The 25625-nt window shown below is 41.7% G+C and overlaps 2 protein-coding genes across 6 annotated transcripts in view; one reads left to right on the top strand and one right to left on the bottom strand.

Moving 5' to 3' along the window:
• The window catches only part of LOC139471160 (arf-GAP with coiled-coil, ANK repeat and PH domain-containing protein 2-like), a 141131-nt gene that overhangs the window by 62430 nt on the left and 53076 nt on the right, over window positions 1–25625 (bottom strand). For all 5 annotated transcript variants that reach the window (XM_071253431.1, XM_071253432.1, XM_071253430.1 and 2 more), the window contains 3 exons: window positions 24913–24957; window positions 23673–23768; window positions 22785–22859 (listed from right to left, as the gene is read on the bottom strand). In XM_071253431.1, coding sequence (XP_071109532.1) covers window positions 22785–22859; window positions 23673–23768; window positions 24913–24957 — 216 coding nt within the window. The remainder of the gene's footprint in view (window positions 1–22784; window positions 22860–23672; window positions 23769–24912; window positions 24958–25625) is intronic.
• Window positions 146–19062, top strand: LOC139471161 (podocan-like). Its single transcript, XM_071253434.1, has 2 exons — window positions 146–267; window positions 14628–19062. The coding sequence occupies exon 2, from the start codon at window positions 14688–14690 to the stop codon at window positions 16815–16817; it is 2130 nt and encodes a 709-aa protein (XP_071109535.1). The 5' UTR covers window positions 146–267; window positions 14628–14687; the 3' UTR covers window positions 16818–19062.

Below are 25625 nucleotides of genomic sequence, written 5' to 3' on the forward strand. Positions count from 1 at the left end.
ATCAAATATACAGCCCTTCACTTTTCAGGACTCTTCTGGTCAGTAACTCCCACAACACCAAGACACCAGACACTGAAACAAACCATACCTCTGTGAGGAGTGTCTCTCCAGTGAAACAGACCATAGTGGGAGGTCTCTGTCATCATTCAAACTCCCCTTCCATCCTACAGTGTGCCATGCTCTGCTAGACCGACCAGACTAGTTGTCATACTGACACATCAAGAGGATTAAACAACCATTTCTTACTGGACTCATTATTACACGCAGGTGAGTTCAAGGAGTTTCTTTAATTAAAGTATTCCATAGTTAATTCTCCCCATAACTTACATGTGCAATGTTTATTATATGCTATGTATTTTCATAAAGCTATGATATCGATCACTTCAATCAGTCTAAAAAAATATCTTAAGAAGCTCTTTTTAGAGATATGAACAGGATTTTATCTTTTGCATTTATTTCTGTGAATTTGTTTAATATATATACATTATAATGTGTGTAGGTGTTTTGAATGCATATCTGAAAAAACTCTAGTAAGCATCATGTCAAAAACTGTTATGATACATGATGACACTGTTTTAGAAACTAACATTGTCAGCCCACTAGTCCTCATAATGATAACACCCTTGAATCAGGTTAATTTCTACTAGTCCTTATGATGCCTTAACTATTGGGCAGTTTGGTAAGGACTATGGACTAGTACTAATTTCTAACGCTGTGACATTTTTTCAAATGACATATAGTTCACTGAAAGACTTGAAAATGCATCATCTTTAACTCGAAATGAGAAAAGATGTGTTTATACACTGAATGAGAATCAAACCCGTAGGACAACATGGTTGTGTTTGATAATCTCTTGCCCAAATACCCACAGCAACTTAATTTCATTATTGTGGCCATATGTTTTCAGAGTTTCAGTTTCTGTTGCAAAAACACTGGACCCAAAGAACCGGGGTAGATTAGGTCTTCAGCAATCCGTGTTTACCGTAAAAGGTGACTATGCTTGTCGTAAGAGATGACTAACGGGATCGGTTGGTCAGGCTTGCTGACTTGGTCATTGTATCCAAATTGTGTAAAAGATGCTCATGGTGTCAATCACTGGATTGTCTGGCCCAGACTCGATTATTTTGAGACTGCTGTCATATCGCTGGAATATTGCTGAGTGTGACGTTAAACAAACAAACAAACAAACAAACAAAACTACAAAAACACTGCATATTTGTACTTCAATCAATCTCGTAACTCTCACATTATATATATTTTGATTGTTACTTCTAAAAGACCATCAATATCGCTGACCATTTGCAATGAATGATTCAAAACTTGCATCATTGAGGAAACAATCAACTTGTTTATCATCAGCCATTTTATTGCCATTGGTGATGGACGTCCATGTTTTAGCTGTTGGTGATGGACAGCCATGTACAACAACAACAAACTTTGAGTTTATCTTGTATTTTCTTTCCATCACAAACCGCTCCTTCCCATATCACCCATATGCTGGACCCATCATCATTAACCTTCACGCCTCGTCTTCCTGAGTCAGCAAGATTTCTTCAAGCTGAGTATGATCCTAGACCACTGATTTCGTCAATAGCTGTTTAAGCAGGTAATTTAGGCCAGGAAAGAAAGTCAAACCTGAATATGCTTTTTACATATTTAGGCCGGTTCATATGTAAATGGTTTTTATTACACGCACAAATGGTAAAATCATTCTTTTAACTTAAAAACTATTCTCTTTAAACATATGGTGGTTTCATCTTAAGGTACTGTCGCTGGTTCTAACTGGTTAAAGATGTGGTCATTGAGATCAAAGGAATATACACTGGAAAATGAAATAAGAAAATGTAATCTATATACCATATTCCTCCTAATAAGCACCCAGAGCCTAGGTGATTTTAGCGCTAAGGTGATCATACTTCCCATACATAAAAAAAGACTTATGACAGCCGTAGTGCTAAGATCGCTTTGTGGAACAGGGCCCTAGATGGGGAAGTTTGTTGTTTGTTGTTTAACGCCAAACTCAGCAATATGTCATCTATTTGACGGCGGTCTGAAAATAATCGAGTTTGGACCAGACAATCCAGTGATTGAAAATATGAGCATCGATCCATGCAATTGGGATACGATGAATGCATCAACCAAGTCAGCGAGTCTAACCACCTGATCCTGTTAGTCGCCTCTTACGACAAGCATGGGTTCGTGAAGACCTATTTTTATAGAAATCTGTCAATGTCTTTGAAAATGAACCAATCTGAATCCCTGACTGCACCCAGACCCCCTTAATTTAAAAAAAAATTGTACAGTGATAGATATATGAAATGTCAAAGCCAGAGAATAACCAGTCTCAATTATCCATCAAACAGATTCCATAGGGTGTAAAAGGCAAAATAGAAGTGTAAATTCTATGAATGGACCACTGAAAGTCTATGATGACACCAGGTGTTTGTGAAAAGGGTAATCATGTCCTGCCCTACCGGCAGCACCCGCCACTCACACAATTTTCATAAAACAGAGAGTGTTTGTAGCCTGACAGCCATAGGCGAGAGCTTGTAAACAAACCAGACAAGCAAGATCAAAAGACCAGAAAATCTAGCGTTACTTTGTTCAATATTTTAATTTTTAATTACGTCTGTTGTGTACATGTATTATCCAAGGGATAATACCCTCGATAATACCGAGGGGCATCGGCCATGGATGAGGATTTTAAAATTCTGCTGCATATAAGTATTAAGAAGAATATTTAAGAAATATGTTCATTTTGCAACACAGTGGGGGGCAGTTTTATACCGTCATGGCCCAAGCATTTCTCAGGATAATTCATAAATTGGAACCAACTTTTGAATAACAGTTACATGTAACTATTAAGGAACTGTGTGAAATCTGTGGAACCCTGTACGCTTGTCATCCCGTCTAACGTGATTCACAGAAGGAATTTTAACCACCCACCCACATCACTGCGTGCCTGGGGAAGTCAAACACTTCATCCTGGTGTTCTCCCCTCTCCCCACACCACATCAAGTGATGCATATCTCCCTGACAATAAAACCACAACAATTTCCACGAGAGTCACTCAGGATCCACTATCTCAACAACTCCAACTTATATCAGTTGTAACTCTGGGTAAGTTACGCCACTGAAATGTTCTGGTTTGAATGTCATGAATGCAAACCGTTGTTTGAAGCTGGGTCCTCGAGGAATGTTTAAAATGTGTGCTACACCTACAAATAGAGACTATTAGCCGAGTTCGCTTTCATATTTTAAATATCATATCAGGGTTAGAAACTAACAGTTTTTGTCCACTTGTCCTTATAATGATAACATATAGCAAAACCCTTAAAATGGGCCAATTTCTACTAGTCCTTAGGATACCTTTACTATTGGGCAGTTTGGTAAGGACCATAGGACTAGTGCCAATTTCTAACGCTGCATATATTGGGAATAAAAATTATATTTTCCTAGCTTTTGGCCAATTGTGCCGATCTTTATTCGCTTGTCACGTCGAAGGTCTGGTTTGGATCCCTACAATGTGGGAAGCCAAATTCAAGAATCTCTCACCGTGATATTGTTGGAAGATTCCTAGAAGTAGCATAATGAAAACCATACTCATGATTCAGTCTTTAATTAAATACACATTCCAACAATTTCAGTCATTTGATAATGTACAGTTCAATAAGTATTGTCAACAAGGTGCTTACAAAACCTGAAACTTTGCTTGATTCATGTCAACTTATTAATATTTCACTTGAATGAATAGAATTTCTTCCATTACTGCCAGACAAACATTAAGCATCAGCATTACTTGACTTGCCTTTGAATGTGTTTGTGACAGGTGCCACCTTTTTGCTCACCTTTTTGCAAACACCTGTATCATTATTATTTAAAAGTGATTCATAAACACATGCTCTTGATATAGTCGGACTCATACTGACTGCTTTATGCAGAGATTTCTATTGGATATGGAAAGGGTTTTGTCGCTTTATTTACTGTAATTCCTGAGCATTGTCCAAGTTAGCAGGTATTTTGTACATACAGCCTTACGCATCACTCATTTAGCAGCACACTACATGCTCCAATAAATGTAGGTAGTGAAACAGCAAATACAACATAGAAACTCTTCCTCGTTTCCGCATCTGAACCATCCCCTCAAACTGCAATCACATGTGCCTCATTTGTCGCAGACGAGAAGAACTGTCCTGTTATGACTCACACTAACACTTGACTCATAAACGAAGGCCAGACCCCTACTAAAAAACACACTATCCATCAAACACAGTCATAAACAATATGTTGTTGTTTCCATCAGCAGGGCCATGCCAGGGCTGTATGCTTGGTCCTTCACTGTTACATGTGTTTTACAAGATCGCCTTTCAATGAAAAACAAGTTGTTGTGATGGAGATATGCGGAGAACCTTTTAACCTCAAGGGCATTTAGTACTCATAGGGCATTCTCATTGTGAGTTGAGGTGAAATTGGGTTTAACGTCGCGTCCAAGATTATTGCACTTATATAGCGACGTGCATGCACGTGTATGTGTGCGCGTGGCTGCTTGTACTAGTCCGGACTGATGCCGATTTACAGTGCTAGCACACTGAGATACCATGCCGCAGTTTAACATGAATACCCCACTCAGACACAGTATACTGACTTCGAGCCGACCAGTCCTTGTTTTAGCCCCTTAATGTCGAGCGCCAGACAGGGTAACAACAAGTACCATCTTTTAACGTCTTTTGGTATGATGCGGCCAGGGATTGAACCACGGACCTTCCGCTCTCCGGGCGGACACTCTACCACTAGACCACGGAGGAAGCCCATTCTCAGTGTGATGTTTGTGTCACATTAATGCTGTGAGCTAACTTTTTAGCAAAATACAACTACGAGGCAACCCAACAGCCCCATACAACCATGAGGCAACCCAACAGCCCCATACAACCACGAGGCAACCCAACAGCACCATACAACCATGAGCAACCCCACAGGCCCATACAACCACGAGGCAACCCCACAGCCCCATACAACCACGAGGCAACCCCACAGCCCCATACAACCACGAGGCAACCCAACAGCCCCATAAAACCATGAGGCAACCCCACAGCCCCATACAACCACAAGGCAACCCCACAGCCCCATACAACCACGAGGCAACCCAACAGCCCCATACAACCACGAGGCAACCCCATACAACGAGGCAACCCTACAGTCCCATACAACCACGAGGCAACCCAACAGCCCCATACAACCACGAGGCAACCCAACAGCCCCATACAACCATGAGGCAACCAAACAGCCCCATACAACCACGAGGCAACCCCACAGCCCCATACAACCACGAGGCAACCCAACAGCCCCGTACAACCACGAGGCAACCCCACAGCCCCGTACAACCACGAGGCAACCCAACAGCCCCATACAACCACGAGGCAACCCAACAGCCCCATACAACCACGAGGCAACCCCACAGCCCCGTACAGATACCAGTACAAAAATAACATTAGGGCTGTAACGATTCACCAATACCAACAGTATCATCGACACTTAGGTACACACAATATTTGAATCATCCGTTTCTGAGATCGCGATACGCTAAAAATAGAAAAGAAACCCATCAAGTTACTTCCCGTAATGGCAGAAATAACACAGCGCCACCTGTAAGCATGGCAGAAAACAAGGACGTGGTACCTGAGGACGTTGACTAACTGTTACATTTAACAACCATCCCGTTGTTTTGTTCTTGTGGTTTTCTTTGTTAAATTTTTTCAGATAACAAAGAATAAATGTTTGAAGAAAGAGGCTTCAGAGCTGTATTTCAGTAATTTCATCATTTCTTACTATCTGATGCATATCATGATTACCAGCAGTATTGTCAGTCTGTATCGTGATACAAATCGTATCGCAAGACACCAGGCAATACTCAGCTTTTATCAACATCCTATTAAACTGGCTGAGCTTCCGCAAATGCATTTCATCTGCAAATATTCCTCAAAGGTCTACAAAAAAACCATAAAAAATAGATCATACTTGAATACCCAAATGAACTTTAATTTAAACTTGAACTCTATTAGCCACTCCTACTGATGTCACCGAGTGCCCACATGTTTCGAGTGATATGACGCAACTTCTAATAAACTTCACTGATACCCTAGAAGCTTGAAGATTACTAACTCCTGTTGAAAGTATGCATCATGTAAACACATGGAGGAGATACAGACCGCTAGGAATATCCAATGACTTTTTCATACGTCTGGACGATGAAAGTTGTCAATAACATGTTTTTGATGATGAAAGATCCAAGACAATAAAGGATATTTGTCACCTTGACCATGTTCTGCAAAAGCTGCAAAAAATATTTGTGTTCCTGAAGGGGGCATTAGTTAGCCACAGGATCCTGTTTCCTGAACACCTGGTGCCATCTATCATGGCAGTTATTTGTGTGAGTGATAAGTGTCTGGCTTCTTTTCTTTCGGCAAAATTGACACGACCTAATTTTTTTCTTCATGTGAAGCTGATCATGCAAGGTCATAATGACAAAGTTGCAAGTGCATGTGTCATGCTCTTGCAATAACACACACCAAACAGACAGGGTTGAAATCAATAAGACACAAACGAAGGAACGTGTGATGGTTTTGCTTCATCAGTATCTGTTTCATCACGATTGTGTCGGAGATTTTGTTTGTTTGATTGCTGCACACTTCTAGACATCAAAACGTAAAGTAGATACGCACCTCCAGAAATCTCATTTTCATAAATCTTTGACGTCCTAAAGCTACACAACAACCCAAAAACATCTGGGACTCAAACTCAAGATCTGCAGATCCTGGTCTGGCTAAGGGGCATAATTGAACAGAAGATTGAAGAGCCTTAAAATTTTACCACTGGGCCAACTGTGTACAGCTCTTACCACTTATGATGCTTGACAGATAAGAGTTGGTTGTTGAGGTTCTATGGGTCAAGTATTCCATCAGACCGATAAGTATTGGTTATTGAGGACCTATGGGTCAAGTATTCCATCAGTATTGGGTACTGGGGACCTTGTCTTGCAAATGTTTCATATTTCAGATAAGTATCAATTGCAGTTAATTGCAGTGCCTCCAATGATTTGGCCACCAATGCTTCCCCAGTCAAATAAGTATTGGCCTGCCAAGAATTACATCAACTCGATAAGTATCAAATAGTGTCGACCTATTCTGTACCAAGAATAGGGGACTCAGGGAAAGAATATTTCAACACAGTGTGGACATCAAACAATGTCAAATCTTCTTGTATTCAAGTTACCAATAAATGGTCGTTGTTGCATATTACAAAATGAACGGTCCACAAGAACCAGAAGGGAGTGCCCAGTACAATGTGATGTTTAAACGTCTGGTTACACAACTGAGTCTGTTCTTGTAAAACAAGTTACACAGCAAGGTGAATCAATTCAGAAAAAAACAACTGGACAAGTTGGATAAAACACTGTTGTTGACCTCATCTTCAAAGCTGCTTAAACGGCTACAACTGCACCAAGGATTCTTTTTGTATAACAGTATCTAGGTATATTAAAGCAGAATTCAATAGCTGGGAAAGGGTTACTAAAACCAGGATTTTGTGATTGGGATTCAGTAACAAGGATTCAGTCTATTAACTACATTAACTAGGTTGCAGTAACTAGGATTCAGTCACCCAGCATTTGGTCCTGGGAACCCTTCTTTCTCGGAATCCAAACAATTGGTACCTAGGGACCCTTCTGTCCCGCAATCCAAACAGGTGGTCCTGGGGACCCTTCTGTCCCACAATCCAAACAGGTGGTCCTGGGAACCCTTCTGTCCCACAATCCAAACAGGTGGTCCTCGGGACCCTTCTGTCCTGCAATCCAAACAGGTGGTCCTGGAAACCCTTGTGTCTCGCAATCCAAACAGGTGGTCCTGGGAACCCTTCTGTCCCACAATCCAAACAGGTGGTCCTCGGGACCCTTCTGTCCTGCAATCCAAACAGGTGGTCCTGGGAACCCTTCTGTCCCACAATCCAAACAGGTGGTCCTGGGGACCCTTCTGTCCAACAATCCAAACAGGTGGTCTTCAGGACCCTTCTGTCCCACAATCCAAACAGGTGGTCCTGGGAACCCTTGTGTCCCACAATCCAAACAGGTGGTCCTGGGGACCCTTCTGTCCAACAATCCAAACAGGTGGTCTTGAGGACCCTTCTGTCCCACAATCCAAACAGGTGGTCTTCAGGACCCTTCTGTCCCACAATCCAAACAGGTGGTCCTGGAGACCCTTCTGTCCCACAATCCAATCAGGTGGTCCTGGGAACCCTTCTGTCCTGCAATCCAAACAGGTGGTCCTGGAAACCCTTGTGTCCCACAATCCAAACAGGTGGTCCTGGGAACCCTTCTGTCCTGCAATCCAAACAGGTGGTCCTGGAAACCCTTGTGTCCCACAATCCAAACAGGTGGTCCTGGGGACCCTTCTGTCTCGCAATTGGAACAGGTGGTCCTGGAAACCCTTGTGTCTCGCAATCCAAACAGGTGGTCCTGAGGACCCTTCTGTCCCACAATCCAAGCAGGTGGTCCTGGGAACCCTTCTGTCCCACAATCCAAACAGGTGGTCCTGGGGACCCTTCTGTCTCGCAATCCAAACAGGTGGTCCTGAGGACCCTTCTGTCCCACAATCCAAACAGGTGGTCCTGGGGACCCTTCTGTCTCGCAATCGGAACAGGTGGTCCTGGAAACCCTTGTGTCTCGCAATCCAAACAGGTGGTCTTGAGGACCCTTCTGTCCCACAATCCAAGCAGGTGGTCCTGGGGACCCTTCTGTCCCACAATCCAAGCAGGTGGTCCTGGGGACCCTTCTGTCCCACAATCCAAACAGGTGGTCCTGAGGACCCTTCTATCCAACAATCCAAACAGGTGGTCCTGGGGACCCTTCTGTCCCACAATCCAAACAGGTGGTCCTGGGAACCCATCTGTCCCGTAATCCAAACAGGTGGTCCTCGGGACCCTTCTGTCCTGCAATCCAAACAGGTGGTCCTCGGGACCCTTCTGTCCTGCAATCCAAACAGGTGGTCCTGGGGACCCTTCTGTCCTGCAATCCAAGCATAAGGACCCTTCTGTCCCACACTCCATGCATGTTGTATTGGGGCCCTTCGTCTCTTTATACGAGGTATGAAACCAGGTCATGTTCAAACTGCCTTCAGTAGCTTCACGTTATTACAAGTGATAGGATCTAGTGACAACACACAGGACTACTCTGACCAAACCCTTTTACCCCATGCACCCGGATCTCGTTATGAACTGTGATAGCACAGGGGCTTTAAAAAATTACAAAGGTTTATTTAGATGGCAGTTTCCTCACACAACTTGACAAGAAATGAAAACATGTATTCTGATGAGCTGCAGGATGTATATTACTTTCCTGACACTGGACAGCCTTCCTGACACTAGACAGCCTTCCTGACACTGGACAGCCTTCCTGACACTAGACAGCCTTCCTGACACTGGACAGCCTTCCTGTCACTAGACAGCCTTACTGACACTAGACAGCCTTACTGACACTGGACAGCCTTCCTGACACTGGACAGCCTTCCTGACACTAGACAGCCTTCCTGACACTAGACAGCCTTCCTGACACTGGACAGCCTTCCTGTCACTAGACAGCCTTACTGACACTAGACAGCCTTACTGACACTCGACAGCCTTCCTGACACTGGACAGCTTTCCTGACACTAGACAGCCTTCCTGACACTAGACAGCCTTCCTGACACTGGACAGCCTTCCTGACACTAGACAGCCTTCCTGACACTAGACAGCCTTCCTGACACTGGACAGCCTTCCTGACACTAGACAGCCTTCCTAACACTAGACAGCCTTCCTGACACTGGACAGCCTTCCTGACACTGGACAGCCTTCCTGACACTGGACAGCCTTCCTGAAACTGGACAGCCTTCCTAACACTGGAAAGCCTTCCTGACACTGGACAGCCTTCCTGACACTGGACAGCCTTCCTGACACTGGACAGCCTTCCTGACACTGGAGAGCCTTCCTGACACTAGACAGCCTTCCTAACACTAGACAGCCTTCCTGACACTGGACAGCCTTCCTGACATTGGACAGCCTTCCTGACACTGGACAGCCTTCCTGACACTGGACAGCCTTCCTAACACTGGACAGCCTTACTGACACTGGACAGCCTTCCTGACACTGGACAGCCTTCCTAACACTGGACAGCCTTCCTGACACTGGACAGCCTTCCTGACACTGGGTCCTCACACTAGACAGCCTTCCCGACACTGGACAGCCTTCCTGACACTGGACAGCCTTCCTGACACTGGACAGCCTTCCTGACACTAGACAGCCTTCCTGACACTGGAGCGCCTTCCTGACACTAGACAGCCTTCCTAACACTAGACAGCCTTCCTGACACTGGACAGCCTTCCTGACACTAGACAGCCTTCCTAACACTAGACAGCCTTCCTGACACTGGACAGCCTTCCTGACACTAGACAGCCGAACACATTATGGTGAAACAATCTGAACATGTTGAGTTATAGACATCATGTGTTGCAACTGCTTGAAAGACCAGAGTCACCATCATAAATACAAAGAAGAGTCATCAGGAGATGACACTATCCCACAGGTCAGGTGCAATTTGGAAATGGAGTTTAGCTACTTATACCCCAACGTTGTTCATTGCCATTGGATACCTTCAGTTCAGCGAAGAAACAAGTAATACTATTCAGTATTTTTCAAAATCCCAAATCATCAAGTTTCAACAAGAAATATGTAACGGTCTTGGAGTTCTACTCCGAAACGCAAAGCATTTATTTGTTATGCCTAATGCCCAGGTTTGATTCCCAACATGTGCAAAGTGTGAAACTCATTTCTGGTGTCCCCCAGTGGAAATGGCTGAAATATTGTTCAAGTGCTCAAGTGCCACAAAAAAAGGCTCTACCTATTCATTCTTCACAACTCTAACAAGACCCCACAATTTGTGCTGCTGCCAAAGTATGCCATAAACTCCATCTGATATTCTACTGATATCTGACATCATCTATAGGGAAATCTCTCACACCACCTGTGCCTTTTTCAAGACTGTAACCTTTGCAATACAGCCTGGGTCATATGTTTACATATTCCCCCATCACTTACCCTGCATTGTATAAACCAGAGTGTCTTACACAGAGGCAGAGAGGTACGGAAGGATGGGAACATATGGCGTCACAGGTCCGACCACACACACTCAGTCTACCACCAATCGCACCAGCTGGCCATTGTGCTAGTCTTCTGTATCAGACATAATTGTCAACACATTGTAAACATAAAATCACAGAGTTTTGTTCAACGCCTCTTTGAAAAGGATTTCATTCATATCGCAGCTTGATGTGAGAGGGAAGCCTAAAGTGATGCAGGTCGGAGTAGCAAATGCAATTATGCAAATAGCTTCTAAGCCCTATATTTTGTGCCTAACAGTGGATTTGCAGTGTCAGCAAAATCTTCCTCATCCTAATCCAAGGCTTATTTATATACTGCCAAAAAAACATGCGAACCATCGAAAGATATGGAGTAGTATGAACGTTAAGAAGACATGTTTTCAGTGTGTTCCAGTTCATGACAAAACTAACAATCAGTCAAGTGTTACCAGAGAGTGTCTTTCTTCTTATCAAGATATGCTGCACGTGACTTCCAAACTTAAAAGGCTAAATCATGCTAAAACACAAGAAAAATGATGCATCTCAAGTTCCCGTGACGTCACATGTGATGCATTCATGAGCATTGATTCACACAACATAGCATGTTGTTCGTTTGTTCATCAAACCAATCTGGTATCTCTTGACTATGAGTAATTTTTCATGTATTACTCAACATGTATGGTACTCAAGTTTCTTTTGTTGAACATTCTTGCAATAACTGGGTTCTGCAACTAGCGTGTCTATGTTCACATTTGGATCATAATTGGCATCGTCCAACTCATAGAATCTTAAAGGATTTCAGGTTACTGGTGCCACACCAAATTACAAAAGACCATTTAGAAGCACTGAGAAGGAATTACATGATGTGTATCATAGAAGAAACAGACTTTCAGAATTCCCAAAGATACGTCCAGATGCTATCTTGAAACAATAAATGTAATAGAGGAGCGTAGAACTCACTACCGAGACAAGATGCGTATGTAAGCATTCCCAACATAACGAAAGGCAGTCCCACTAGACTGGTGTGTGGTGATTACCTTTGTGCCCCGTTTTTTATCATAAGAACAAACAGTCTGATGCTTCAGTGGAGATGGAAGGCAGTTCATGTCTGTCAGTGTGTGTCTGTCGTTGTAGCCCTATCATACATAAGACAAACAAAACTTCCCACACCCAACACTTCAGATAAGGCTGATGAGGTTAAATAATGCTAATCAGCTCGCCTCAATCAAATAAGCGTGCTTTTTTTCCTTTTTTTTGTTGTTTAATGCCACATTCAGCAATATTACAGCTATATGATTGGTTTGTTGTTTTACGCCACACTCAGCAATATTCCAGCTATATGATGGCGGTCTGTAAATAATCGAGTCTGGACCAGACAATCCAGTGATTGACATCATGAACATCGAACCAGGCAATTGGGCCACGATGACATGCATCAACCAAGTCAGCAAGCATGATCACCTGATATTTTCTTTGTTGATGACAAAATTGGCTACCGCACATCAAGTATCTTCCACAGAAGGGGACAAGATCAACAGCCATGCATGCGGACATGATGTCAACTTTAGGACATGGTGCTCCTTCCTTTGCCACTGTTACGAGGCGAGGAGAGCGCCCCAAAGGTGATCCTAGATCATTCTCAGCAATATTCGAGCTATATGACGGCGTTCTGGAGCAGACAATCCAGTGATTGACATCATGAGCATCGAGCCAGGCAATAGGGAAACAATGACAAGCATTAACCAAGTCAGTAGGCCTGACCATTGCTGAACGCATATTCTTCCCCGGATCTTTCTACAAAATAACAGACTGCCATTAACATAGTCTCTGATACAGTCTCTAGACAAAGCGCAATCCCCCAAACAAGTCGCGGTAATCAGGATTCAAAGAATGTATGGCAATAGATATTGGGAAGAAGACACTATAGAAATAGTCACAGAGAGTGTATTTAAAGTTTCAAGTTCAGGGGACAACAGGGACCTTGAAATTTATCGCTCTTCTGTATGATTCTGTTACTTCATATATTTTCAGTCACAGAGCAGTGTGAATGATGTGTTGTTGAGTGTAGGACTGAACCTTGCAAGGCTTTCTTACGTTATTTTGTATTAATGTTATTCCCATGCCTGTAATATATGTGAGTAAAGATATAGATAATCTCACCCTTGTGTCTTTTGATATTAAATATATCAACGCGAGTTGATAAAGGTGGAAAAACTTCAAAGCTTGATATCAAAAGATACAAGGGTGAGATTTTATTTATTTTCAACATCATTTTTCCAAGTTTTTCAGTTTGTAGACAGTAATAAGCAGTGTCTTAAGTGTAAAAAGTACTGCTAACAGCTTCAGTAGCAGAGCCATAGTGATGTCATTTGATTGTGACGTCATGGTAACCAGTGATGTCACAATGGTCTGCAAAGTATTGTGATGCAATTTCAGGGCAGTGATATCTACAATGTAGATATTGCTTGATCTCATCCAAGTCATATCTCCTGTGGGAGCCAGTTTTGGATGATAACATGATGTGTACATTGTTTCAGCAGTATAGCGCCATGCTTTGCAACAGGCTGTTGTCTGTGTTTTTTTAGTTCAGATCGACAACCCACTCCAACATTGACCACAATCCAAGAGCTTGGTTACCTGTAGATTTAACTGCTAAACTGAATTTGGAACCCAACTTCCTCAGTTTAAGGAAGTTTAAGTGCTCACAGATGGTGTAAAGTGGTATGGCATGAATAAGCATGACAAACAATTTGTCTACAGACGGCTTGATGGTCGATAAACTGGAAATACTTTGGGAAGTCAAGTTTCAAGGTCTCTCAAAGAGATTGTGTGGACTCCTACAATCATATTATATGCTCAGGACATTTCCATGATTTAAGTCACGATGTGGCTGAAATATTGCTGATGTGACGTTAAATTTTAACTCACTCACTCCATGATTTATTTCTTTTCAACAGAGCCATTTCATTTATTACTACCAAACCTTGAAAAAATCTTTGAGACATTTGCAACGACCTACTACCCTGAACACTTGCAATCATCCACAAACTGCTGATCATTCCCAATCCACTGCGATCAGGAAAATGATCCTATTATTTCCTATACGGCTGGCAATAATCTGGACAAAAAACAATACAATATTGATGATGTGATTTAGTCTTTAGTTATGAGAGTGAGTGTGGTTTTACGCCACTTTTACAAATATTCCAGCAATATCACGGCTGGGGACACTTGAAATGGGCTTCACACACTGTACCCATGTCAGGAATCAAACCCGGGTCTTCGGCATGACAAGCGAACGCTTTAACCACCAGGCTACCCGACCGCCCCTCAGTTATGAGACAAAACAAAGATACATCAATATCTAAATAACAACACAATATTGTTATATTTAAAAATATTATTCCTTTTAAGTTTATTTAGTCATATTTGTTTCACTGACCATGCCTTTTCTATTTATCTTTTCAGATGATGAACCAAGAGTGAAGCTCATGTAGAAATACAGCAGCAGATACACAAACATTCAAAATGGCCGACATGCAGCGTCTGCTCATTTGCCTTTCCTTTGTGACAGCAACAGCACTAGCTTCTACTCCAGTATGTCCAGCAAAGTGTCGATCTTGTCAAAACAACATCACAGATTGTTCCATTATGGAACTGGCAAACCCACCAAAAGATGTAGACAAAAACACAAAGATTTTCAACATTGGTGGAAATGCTTTAAGGGTCCTTGGTGAAAATTCCTTCAGCAAACTACCAAATGTTGAAGTCTTAAAGGCAAGTGGAAACCAAATCAGAGTTGTGAAGAAAAAATCGTTCAAGAATGTTCCCAAACTCATGACCCTTGACCTGTCTAACAACAGAATTGGAAGAATGTACTCTCAATCCTTGATCGGGCTATCAAATCTTAAAACTCTAAACCTGGCCAACAACAATCTTCAAACAGTGACCCAGATCTTAGATGTTGTTCCCACATTGTTCCAACTCAATCTTGGATCCAACAAAATAAGAGTCCTCCATGCTAAAACCTTTTACAAGAATGTCCATATGCACTACCTTGACTTGAGGTACAACAAGCTTGTCAGAGTCCATCAAGATGCCTTCAAACATCAGAAATATTTGCGCTACTTGTTCCTCAACAACAACCCACTGGCTAGTCTTCCTGCACTCAATATGGGCAGCCCGAATCTTCAACTGATTGACTTTTCTCACTGTCAGCTGAAGAAGGTCCCTCAAGGAATCCCCCCTTCTGTTTCTGACCTTCGTCTTGGTCATAATAAAATAGTTGAGATACGAAAACGGGATCTTGAAAATATCACCAGACTCCGTATGCTTACCTTAAACAACAACAAAATCAACAGAGTGGCCTTCATGGCTTTCTCAAAGCTGAAGAATCTTCAGGAGATTTGGCTGAGAGACAATAATCTCATCTATATCCCTCGAGGATTGCCAGACAATCTCAAAAAGCTTTACATGGACTCCAACAATGTGGTTGATATCCAAAAAGCCCAATTTGCAAACACATCCCAACTGGAATATTTCACAGTTGAAAAAAACAGAGTCCAAACAATCGAAACCGGTTCCCTGTCCAAATTAAGGTTCCTGAAATACCTCAACCTTCAAGGCAATGGAATATCAACCATCTCCAAAGGCATGTTCAGCAACATACGAAACCTGACCACACTCACTCTTTCCAACAACCCAATCAACAAAATTGAGAGTGGAGCTTTTGAAAATCTGGAGAACCTGACATCCCTTTACATGTCCTATGTCCCACCCTCAGACGAGTTTTCCCTGGAGGACAACTTCCTTCCAGGAATGCCAAATCTTGAAAAGCTTGGCCTGATGGGCAGTCAGAGTCTCGCTCTGCAGCTACTCCAGATCATTGATGACACACCAGTCATGCAGCACCTGACCGAGCTGGATCTGACCTTCAACGACATCCAAACCATCCCACCCTCTGTGCGGAGGGTCTTCCCTAAGATACAGGCCCTGTCCATTGATGGCAACATCCTTAATTGTGACCACCGTCTTCTCTGGCTGGCAAAGTGGATGAATGAATCAGATGTCAAATTCTTTTCTTATGAAGAACCACTGTGTGAGGAACCAGAAAACAACAAAGGAAAACTGCTCACCGATGTTCCAGAGACAGATTATGTTGAAGTAAAACAAGAATTACCTCCCCCTCCACCAGTGCAAGAAGATGACACAAGGAAAGTTGAGGTGGCAGAGAAGGTGGCAGAGAGGGTGGAAGAACCAGTCCAGAAGCTGAAAGTTGTGCAAGTCGAGAGAGTTGAGAAAATCAAGAATAGACGTAAAGGCCTAAATCCAGCACACAGGGTGGTGAACGTACCAGCCAAAGCTGCAGCAACAACAACAACAGCAGCTCCTGTAGGATCCAGAGTAGAGGCAACAACAGCAAAAGCTCCTCAACGTGTTGGCAGACGTCAAAGGCCGACCAAAAATAAGGCAGCCAACAAAAGACAAAGGCGACTGAGGAACAGAAGACGAAAGAAGACTGATAAGAAACGTCGAAGGAAAAGGCGTCACCGAAAGACGGAGGATGACAGGCAGAGAAGATATGGAAATGGCCGGAACAGGAACAGGAACAGGAACAGGAACAGGAACAGATCAGCATCAGCTGCACTGGCAGCTTAAATGACACAGGGTGCGTTTTTTAAACCATTACACTTTTAATGACCAATAGTGATGGATTCTTGAAATAGTACCATGTACTGAATATATAATCCACAAATTATGGTTCCATAAACTTTTACAAATGAGGCAGAGTTCAGTCTTTGCAATCATTCTAATGACCAAGGTAAATGAAATGTTTCGAACAGTTATCACATACTACGGATAAAAGACTTTGCTAAATGAGGCAGAACATGGTCTTAGCAATCACAACACTTCTAAAAACCGATGAAGATGATTCTTGAATAGTTACAATGCACTATGGACCTATTACGTTAACTCTGAAACAAACACAGTGTGAAAAGAACTGCAAACACATTATTCAAGGAAGATGTTTGATTCAACTCATCTACTTGAAAACCAGCATAGTGGGGTGATGCTGGCAAGCATAATGGACCAAGGACGTGTGATGAGCCCGACAAAAGACATTTGACTCTAAAGCAGAGATGGAAACTGATATCATGTATTTTTTAACCATGTAACACACCCTATCCTCCTAACAACCACAACAGTATTTAGGCTTCATTTTCAAAATTACAAATAAACCACTTGGAACTTGTTTGGGCATCCAGGCATGCAACGTAACCTGAATATTCACTAGCCCTGAATAGTGATAACGTATAAGGACAACCCTTCATAAGCCTAAATTTCTACCAGAGTAGATACTAAAGAGTAGACTAAAAGATTCGGGAAAGCAGCTGGTGCCTGTAGACATTGGCCACTCATCATATTGGTAGCAGCAGTAGCAAATATATGTTAACATCATAGCCAATGTGAAGACAAAAGATATTTTTAAATAAGCCTTGTTGATTACAGAAATATTTGTTTCATAGACATAATTGAAACAGCTCTTCTCAGCAAAATTGGATGTATATTTATCCAAAGGCACAGAATTGTGGATACATTATAGTATCATAGTATCTTGTATTGTAGGCCACACCAATTTCCTTTCTTCTTTAGTGAGAGTGAGTGAGTGAGTGAGGTTTTACGCCACTTTTAGCAATATTCCAGCAATATCACGGCAGGGGACCCCAGAAATGGGCTTCACACATCTTTCTTCTTTAGAACTGCCAAAGAGGTAGGAGGTAAAAATCAAAACAAAACGTTTTCAGGGTTGAGTTGACTTAAGTCTCCTTTTCAATTCAAATTTAAATGAAATACAAACTACACTTTTAAACAGAAAGAAATTTGGTTGAATATTTTCAAACTTTCAAATTTGGCATGTCATCTTTAAAAAAAGAAACTGAGCTGGTGTGTCCTGAATAGGATGTGAGTTCACGTTACAGGCAGCTAGTGGGACGTTGCTGAAGCAGGGTGTTCTTCTCTGCCAGGCAAGTCACACCTGGCAAGCAGGAAATAGATGCTGAGTCAGCTGGTTTAGAAATCATCACCTTCATTAGAATGCTTCTTGAGAATCCTCCACACCCAATATCCTTGCATTAACAGGCCATTACCACTGTGCCTGTACATATACACATCTCTGGTAGAGACAGAAATAGCCCGGCTGAGTACTGGAGCAAGGTGTCATCACCTCCTGTCAACTCATCTTCTTGTTGCTAAGGTTTAAAAAACATTCATTTGGCTACGAAAAACTCATTATTTGTTAGTAGAAATTATCGGTCAATTTACCAATGTCCCAAAATAATCTGCACAATGCTTACTGAAATATCTATCTGAAATAGTTTTGCTGAAATATCTATCTGAAATAATTTTGCTGAAATATCTATCTCAAGTAATCTTGCTGAAATATCTATCTCAAGTAATCTTGCTGAAATATCTACCTGAAATAATTTTGCTGAAATATCTATCTGAAATAGTTTTGCTGAAATATCTATCTGAAATAGTTTTGCTGAAATATCTATCTGAAATAATTTTGCTGAAATATCTATCTGAAATAGTTTTGCTGAAATATCTATCTGAAATAATTTTGCTGAAATATCTATCTCAAGTAATCTTGCTGAATACCTATTCAGAAACTGCTTAATGCAAATAAATAACGCTCTTTTCACAAACAACAAAAATCTATTCAAGATCATTTAAATTTGTCACTGTTTCCTAAAGTCAGGAACTGACAAATAACAAAACATCCCACATAACCCGACCAACCATACCCCAACTGCTTGACATGTTCAGTTGTAAATGCATGACCTATTGTGAGTCAAATGTATGTAGAAGCTTTTGTATTTGTAATAAAACTATCAGAAAACTATCAGAACATTCTTCCTTTTCTTTCACACATATAACAATAGTTACCATTGTCAATAATTGTCAAATTGTTATTGTCAAAGAATACTACCTCTATTATATCATTGTCAGAAAACTTGTATTTGCTGTCATCACACTTAAAAAATTTGTCAGATTTTCAATAGAAGTCTTCTTCATTGTTGACTATCCACAGCTAGTTGAGATACTAACAGTACCTCCCTTCGTAAGCCTTAAGGAGTTCTAGCAATGACGCAATTGAGGTTCTTTAAAGTGATTATTATTTTGCATAGCCCTATGAACTAAGGCATCGCAATTTGTGGTGAAAGTGGCGTCCAATAAGAGACAATGTCAGTTTGACACAATGGAGTAAGAGCCCTCGTAGAGAGAGGATCAAACTGTTTGAATGTTGAAGCATGTGGCAGCACAACGGTTGTGTATTTATGCACCTGGGGAGTTCCATGGGTTTTCCCCAGGAATGTGGAAGTACCGGTAGTCTGCCAGTGTGTACATGATTTGCAGAATACATCTCATTTCCAGAATACATCTCATCATTTGCAGAATACAGTCTCATCATTTGCAGAATACAGTCTCATCATTTGCAGAATACATCTCATCATTTGCAGAATACATCTCATCATATCCAGAATACATGTCATTTCCAGAATACATCTCATCATTTCCAGAATACATCTCATTTCCAGAATACATCACATCATTTCCAGAATATATCTCATCAGTTGCAGAATACAGTCTCATCATTTGCAGAATACAGTCTCATCATTTGCAGAATACATCTCATCATTTGCAGAATACATCTCATCATATCCAGAATACATCTCATTTCCAGAATACATCTCATCATTTCCAGAATACATCTCATTTCCAGAATACATCACATCATTTCCAGAATATATCTCATCAGTTGCAGAATACATCTCATCATTTCCAGAATACATCTCATTTGCAGAATACATCTCATCATTTCCAGAATACATCTCATTTCCAGAATACATCACATCATTTGCAGAATACATCTCATCATTTGCAGAATACATCTCATCATTTGCAGAATACAGTCTCATGAAAAAACGTATGAACGGCAATATGCGTCGAGTTTATTGGAGTATGAACCTTCACTGAGTGAGAGCCAAACTGTCGGAACATTTCTAGCACTATTTGCCTACACCATTTTATTCCAAAGATGAGGTATGATCTCAGTGTCCCCATACTGTATATATGATGTATAAATGCTGATAACAAACTTTGGTTATACTTAAAGTAGCAGTCCCTTTGAGTTCCGTTATAACCGTAGTATAAGGTAGTTCCAAGAAGCATGTGATAATATGAGCACTTGCATGTTCAAAATGTAACACCCTTTTGAGTTTGGTGAGTGAGTTGGGTTTAACGCCGCTTTTAACAGTATTCCAGTTATATCACGGCGTGTCAGCTTAATGTGGGACGAAAGCTCGAAGTGATGCAGGTCTCAGACGTTTACCACTTCGGTGAAACCCACAAGCACAGGTATGGTGTAAGTATTTTCATCCATTGTGCCATGCTTGACACTGCCAACTGTAAACCGTCAAGTGTCCCAGGTATTTGGCCATCCTGTCTATGACAAAAAATGGCTTAGGGACCTCAGAGCCTTTGACTTTTTCAAATGTACCAGTATTCAAAACAACATTAGTACAATATTAGAGAGTCTAAATAATCATAAAATATAATTCTGTATTTATTCATGCTAGGGTTTACCCAGGAGTGAGTGAGTTGGGTTTAACGTCACTTTTAACAGTATTCCAGTTATATCACGGCGTGTCAGCTTAATGTTGGAGGAAAGCCCGAAGTGATGCAGGTCTCAGTTGGTTGGTTGGTTTGTTGTTTTACGCCGCACTCAGCAATATTCAAGCTATATGACGGCCACAGACGTTTACCACTTCAGTGAAACCCAAGAGCACGGGTATGGTGCTGACAAACTTAGAAACCTAAATGAGGGTGAAATGGGATTCACAGGTTTCTGGCAAGCCCAAGGGACGCAACTCTGCACAGAATACAGTGAAAATGTGTTGTTTAAACATTCATGGACATCAGTTTCGCGGTCATTTGAAACGCCCTTCATCCAGTGAGAAATCTGTATATCATGTCGAAAAACCAGCCTCTTGTCCAATAGGAAAGCTGCATATCGTGTAAACATCACATTAAAAATTATCGTAACATTAATAAAGTACCCCTCTTATGCAACTTTTCACTATAAATAAAATGAAATGATTGACTTGCAAACAAATATTGCAGCACATATCATATGATTATTAAGTGCATCCTTCCAACTCTTCACCTGCATCCATCCATCACACCACAGCATCTGTGTGGTCCATCCTCCCACACATGATCCTAGCAACCAACAGGATTCAGAGAAGAGACCAAGAGGAGATATGTACGTGTATGTGTCATACAATGAAATATGTTCTCTTGTGGTGCAAAAGAAATCATGCAATAACTGTCATTGGTTAATTTCTGATTAAAAAATCACACCAAAACAAATTTCAGTCATAACTTCACAACACTGTAAGAAAAACAAACACAATCTTACCAGACGTGCAAACATGCGGATTCCATCAGTCTTTGAACTAGAATTTGCCTGCCTCTTAACAGGGTTGGTATCTCTTTTAGCAAATTTACCACTTTTTACTAATATACTGATGAAAAGAAGTAAGGGAACAGATGCAAACGGAAACATTTGTTTGATGAGATATTCTGCATGACAATCACTTGCTTGACAACGTTATCAACACAAGATGCTATCAGTTCCCTCCTTGTCTTATCGTGCTGGTTTGAATCGAAGCTTTGTTTATTATGTACTGAATATGCTGTAAACGATATTATGATTTACTGCTATTTGTTTCTTTATTTCTTTCCATCAGTATATACGGCCATATTCATGGTTGTGTAGGTGTGAGTTGTGTTATGCTGCAGTGGGCAATATTGCAGCTTAATCACAGCTTCCTGTAAATAACCAGTGGTTGAAAGTATAAGCATTGGGTCACAATGACACACAATCAGCTTGGCCATAAATGTAACCACCCGATCCTCAATTGTCAGCTCAGAAAAGTTTGGCATACACAAAACCGATTCTATCCTGGAAGCTCCACAGGGATGGGGGTACACGGAGCTGATTTTGCCTTGTATCCCAGCTTGACTTATTTTGTCTTGGAATCCCCATGGGGAGACAAGCATAAGATACTGTGGACTTATTTTGTCCTGGAATCCCCATGGGGAGACAAGCATGGGGTACTGGGACATATTTAGTCCTGGAATCCCCATGGGGAGACAAGCATGGGGTACTGGGACTTATTTTGTCCTGGAATCCCCATGGGGAGACAAGCACAGGGTACTGGGGACTTATTTTGTCCTGGAATCCCCATGGGGAGACAATCACAGGGTACTGGGGACTTATTTTGTCCTGGAATCCCCATGGGGAGACAATCATGGGGTACTGGGACTTATTTTGACCTGGAATCCCCATGGGGAGACAATCACAGGGTACTGGGGACTTATTTTGACCTGGAATCCCCATGGGGAGACAATCATGGGGTATTGGGGACTTATTTTGACCTGGAATCCCCATGGGGAGACAAGCATGGGGTACTGGGGATCCCTCCCCACGACCATTTCTTTTCTATTGAGATGAGTTTGGAAGACTGTATCTAATGATGCTATTTGTACAGGACTCACCATTTTCTGTACGAGTGTGTGACGTTCTTCCATCTCCTTCCGCTCCACCTTGGCTTTAGAACTCAACTCTTCCACCTAGAACAGACATGATGGCACCTTACAGATTCACTTGTCCATAATGCAAGGACTGCTGTCTGTCACAAATGTTTTCACTTACTTGCCTGAGTCCCTTCCATAGAGCAATCTTAGTGCGAAGACGATCATAACACCTTCCTTTAAGATGAACCTACGACAGTCATACCGCCATGATACCTTTGTTGTACAAACACAGAAAGTGAGTATGGTTTTACGCTGCTTTTGGCAATGTTTCAGCAATATCACGGCGGGGGGACACCAGAAATGGGCTTCACACATTGTACCAATGTGGAAATCAAACCTGGGTTTTCGGTGTGAGGAGCGAACACTTTATCCATTAGGCTACCCACAGCCCCCTTAACTCTAAGACAATCATTCCTCCTCCAACATAGAGTGTAGTTAGTCGTCGCACTAACATGTCAACATGTCACAATGAGTTTTACTAATACTGTTCTCCCCCAGAACAGATGCTGGCTAGTGGTTAAAGACACATACAATTAGTTTACTCCCAACTGACAAGAGCATACTGGTCAAGGGAGACAACTCACCTGTGTAGCCATCTTTCGATCTGTGCTAATATTTAAGCAGACGATCGTGCGGGAGATGTTGGTTTTATGTAGTATATTTGTTACCAAATGCAAAATGTTTCAAGTTAGCCAAACAAAACACCATATATTGTCATGACATGTATTAAAATTGCTTGTGATTGTTTGTAAATGTCTCTCGTTTTCACGAGATTCCTACAGTTTTGCTTCGTAGTTGTAAAGAGTTGTGAAAGCGAATGAAGTCATACTGGCAAGGGAGACAACTCACCTGTGTAGCAACATCTTTCATGTACTTTTCCAAATCACTGAACAGGTCATCTCCCTGGTGGAAGAATGTGTTTTGTGCGTGCATGAAGGACAGCATCTGGAAACACAACAAGTCCTACTTTAATAGGGATCATAACAAATGCTGAACTCTTAAAACTCAGTTTTTGACGTGCATATTACAAAACAAGGTGAGGTGAAATGGGGTTTAATGTCGTGTCCAAGATTATTGCACTTATATAGCGACGTGCATGTACGTGTGTGTGTGTGGCTGCTTGTACTAGTCCGGACTGATGCCGGTTTATAGTGCTAGCTCACTGAGATACCATGCCGCAGTTTAACATGAATACCCCACTCAGACACAGTATACTGACTTTGAGCCGACGAGTCCTTGTTTTAGCCCCTTAATGCCGAGCGCCAGACAGGGTAACAACAAGTACCATCTTTTAACGTCAGGGATCGAACCCCTGACCTTCCTCTCTCCGGGCGGACGCTCTAGCATTAGACCATGGAGTATTAATCAAAACAATAAGTTTTTCAAGTATATCATAAAAAAGCTGTATGTTTCATAACAAATTCCCTTTACATATTACAACAGAAGCCAAATTTAACTTACACACCTTTTTTTTTAATCTTTAATCTTATTTTCTTTTTATTAGTATCATAACCAAGGCTCAATTCTCCTAAAATTTCAATTTTTGATGTGTATTAAAACTGTAGAAGCCTCTGGATAAGGAAACACTATACATTATTGATGTTTATAGCTGATATGGATAGAATTATCATTAAACTGCCTGCATGTTATCAGTAATGAGCAGGCCACTATAACTTGATAATGCCCTCATATTGCTTGACGACAGGCCATTATCACGCTCGTTGTTTGGTGACGTCATACTGACATTCAACACTGACGTCATCAGGTTTGTTGTATGACGTTTCCATATTTGTGAAAGTGGGTCTGTGAGATTGATTGCAGTAAATGTTTCAAAACCGAAAATGTTTATTTTTATTTGATAACAAATTCTATCCACTTTAGCTATAATAAAGGCAACGCTATTTTTCAGGGCATTATCATTTGAAGAAGCGCTTGGTCCGGCAGTTAATGGGAGACCTCAGTCTTCTGCAAATAATAATGCCCTGAAAAATAGCGTTACCCTTATAATATGACTAATGAGTTCTGTGTTGAGTATAACTGTGTGCTGGTGAATTATTTCTGCAATTGTATATTTGATCAGTATACTCACTGTGTCTAGTACTTCAAACCTCTTCTTCGAATGCAGAACATTGATCTGAAAGAACAAAAGGCCCGTCATAATCAAGCATGACTACACAAGAGAGTGAGTGAGATCACAATGAAATTGCATCACAGGGCTTGATGCCCACAGTGACATCATTGGTTACCATGATCACAATCAAATGACATGCTATAGAAGGGACATAACTTGTAATAGACACTGGTGGCGCAATGATGGAGCCCGGAAATTCCAGCCTAGTTCGGCAAGGGTGCAAACTGGACTTTAACAGTCAGTTAACTCCCACAATCATAGGTTTCTGGCATGCCCAAGAGTTGCAACTCTGCACAGCGAATCGCAGCGCCTTAGATGACTAGGCCATCCATGCCCCGTCTGGGAGGTAAGTGATGCAGGTCTCATACATTTACCACTTTAGTGAAACCCACAAGCACGGGTATGGTGCTGACAAACCTAGAAACATAATCGGGGCGAACCAGGATTCGAACCATCAATCATAGGTTTCTGGTATGCCCAAGGGACGCAACTCTGCACAGCGATTTCTGGCGCCTTAGACAACTGGGCCACCCGTGCCCCCTGTGATGTGATGAAGTTTACCACTTCGGTGAAACCCACGAGCATCGATATAGCGCTGACAAACCTAGAAATATTATCAGGGTGATCAAAGGTATTGGGCGTGCCCAAAGGAGGCAACTCTACACAGCAAA

The sequence above is a fragment of the Haliotis cracherodii genome, unplaced genomic scaffold (genome assembly GCF_022045235.1).
Source record: "Haliotis cracherodii isolate W230 unplaced genomic scaffold, xgHalCrac1.p SCAF_22, whole genome shotgun sequence".
NCBI lineage: Eukaryota > Metazoa > Mollusca > Gastropoda > Lepetellida > Haliotidae > Haliotis > Haliotis cracherodii.

Excerpts from the sequence above, each read along its gene's own strand:
- LOC139471161 (XM_071253434.1), top strand. The coding sequence starts at position 14,688 with ATGGCCGACATGCAGCGTCTGCTCATTTGCCTTTCCTTTGTGACAGCA.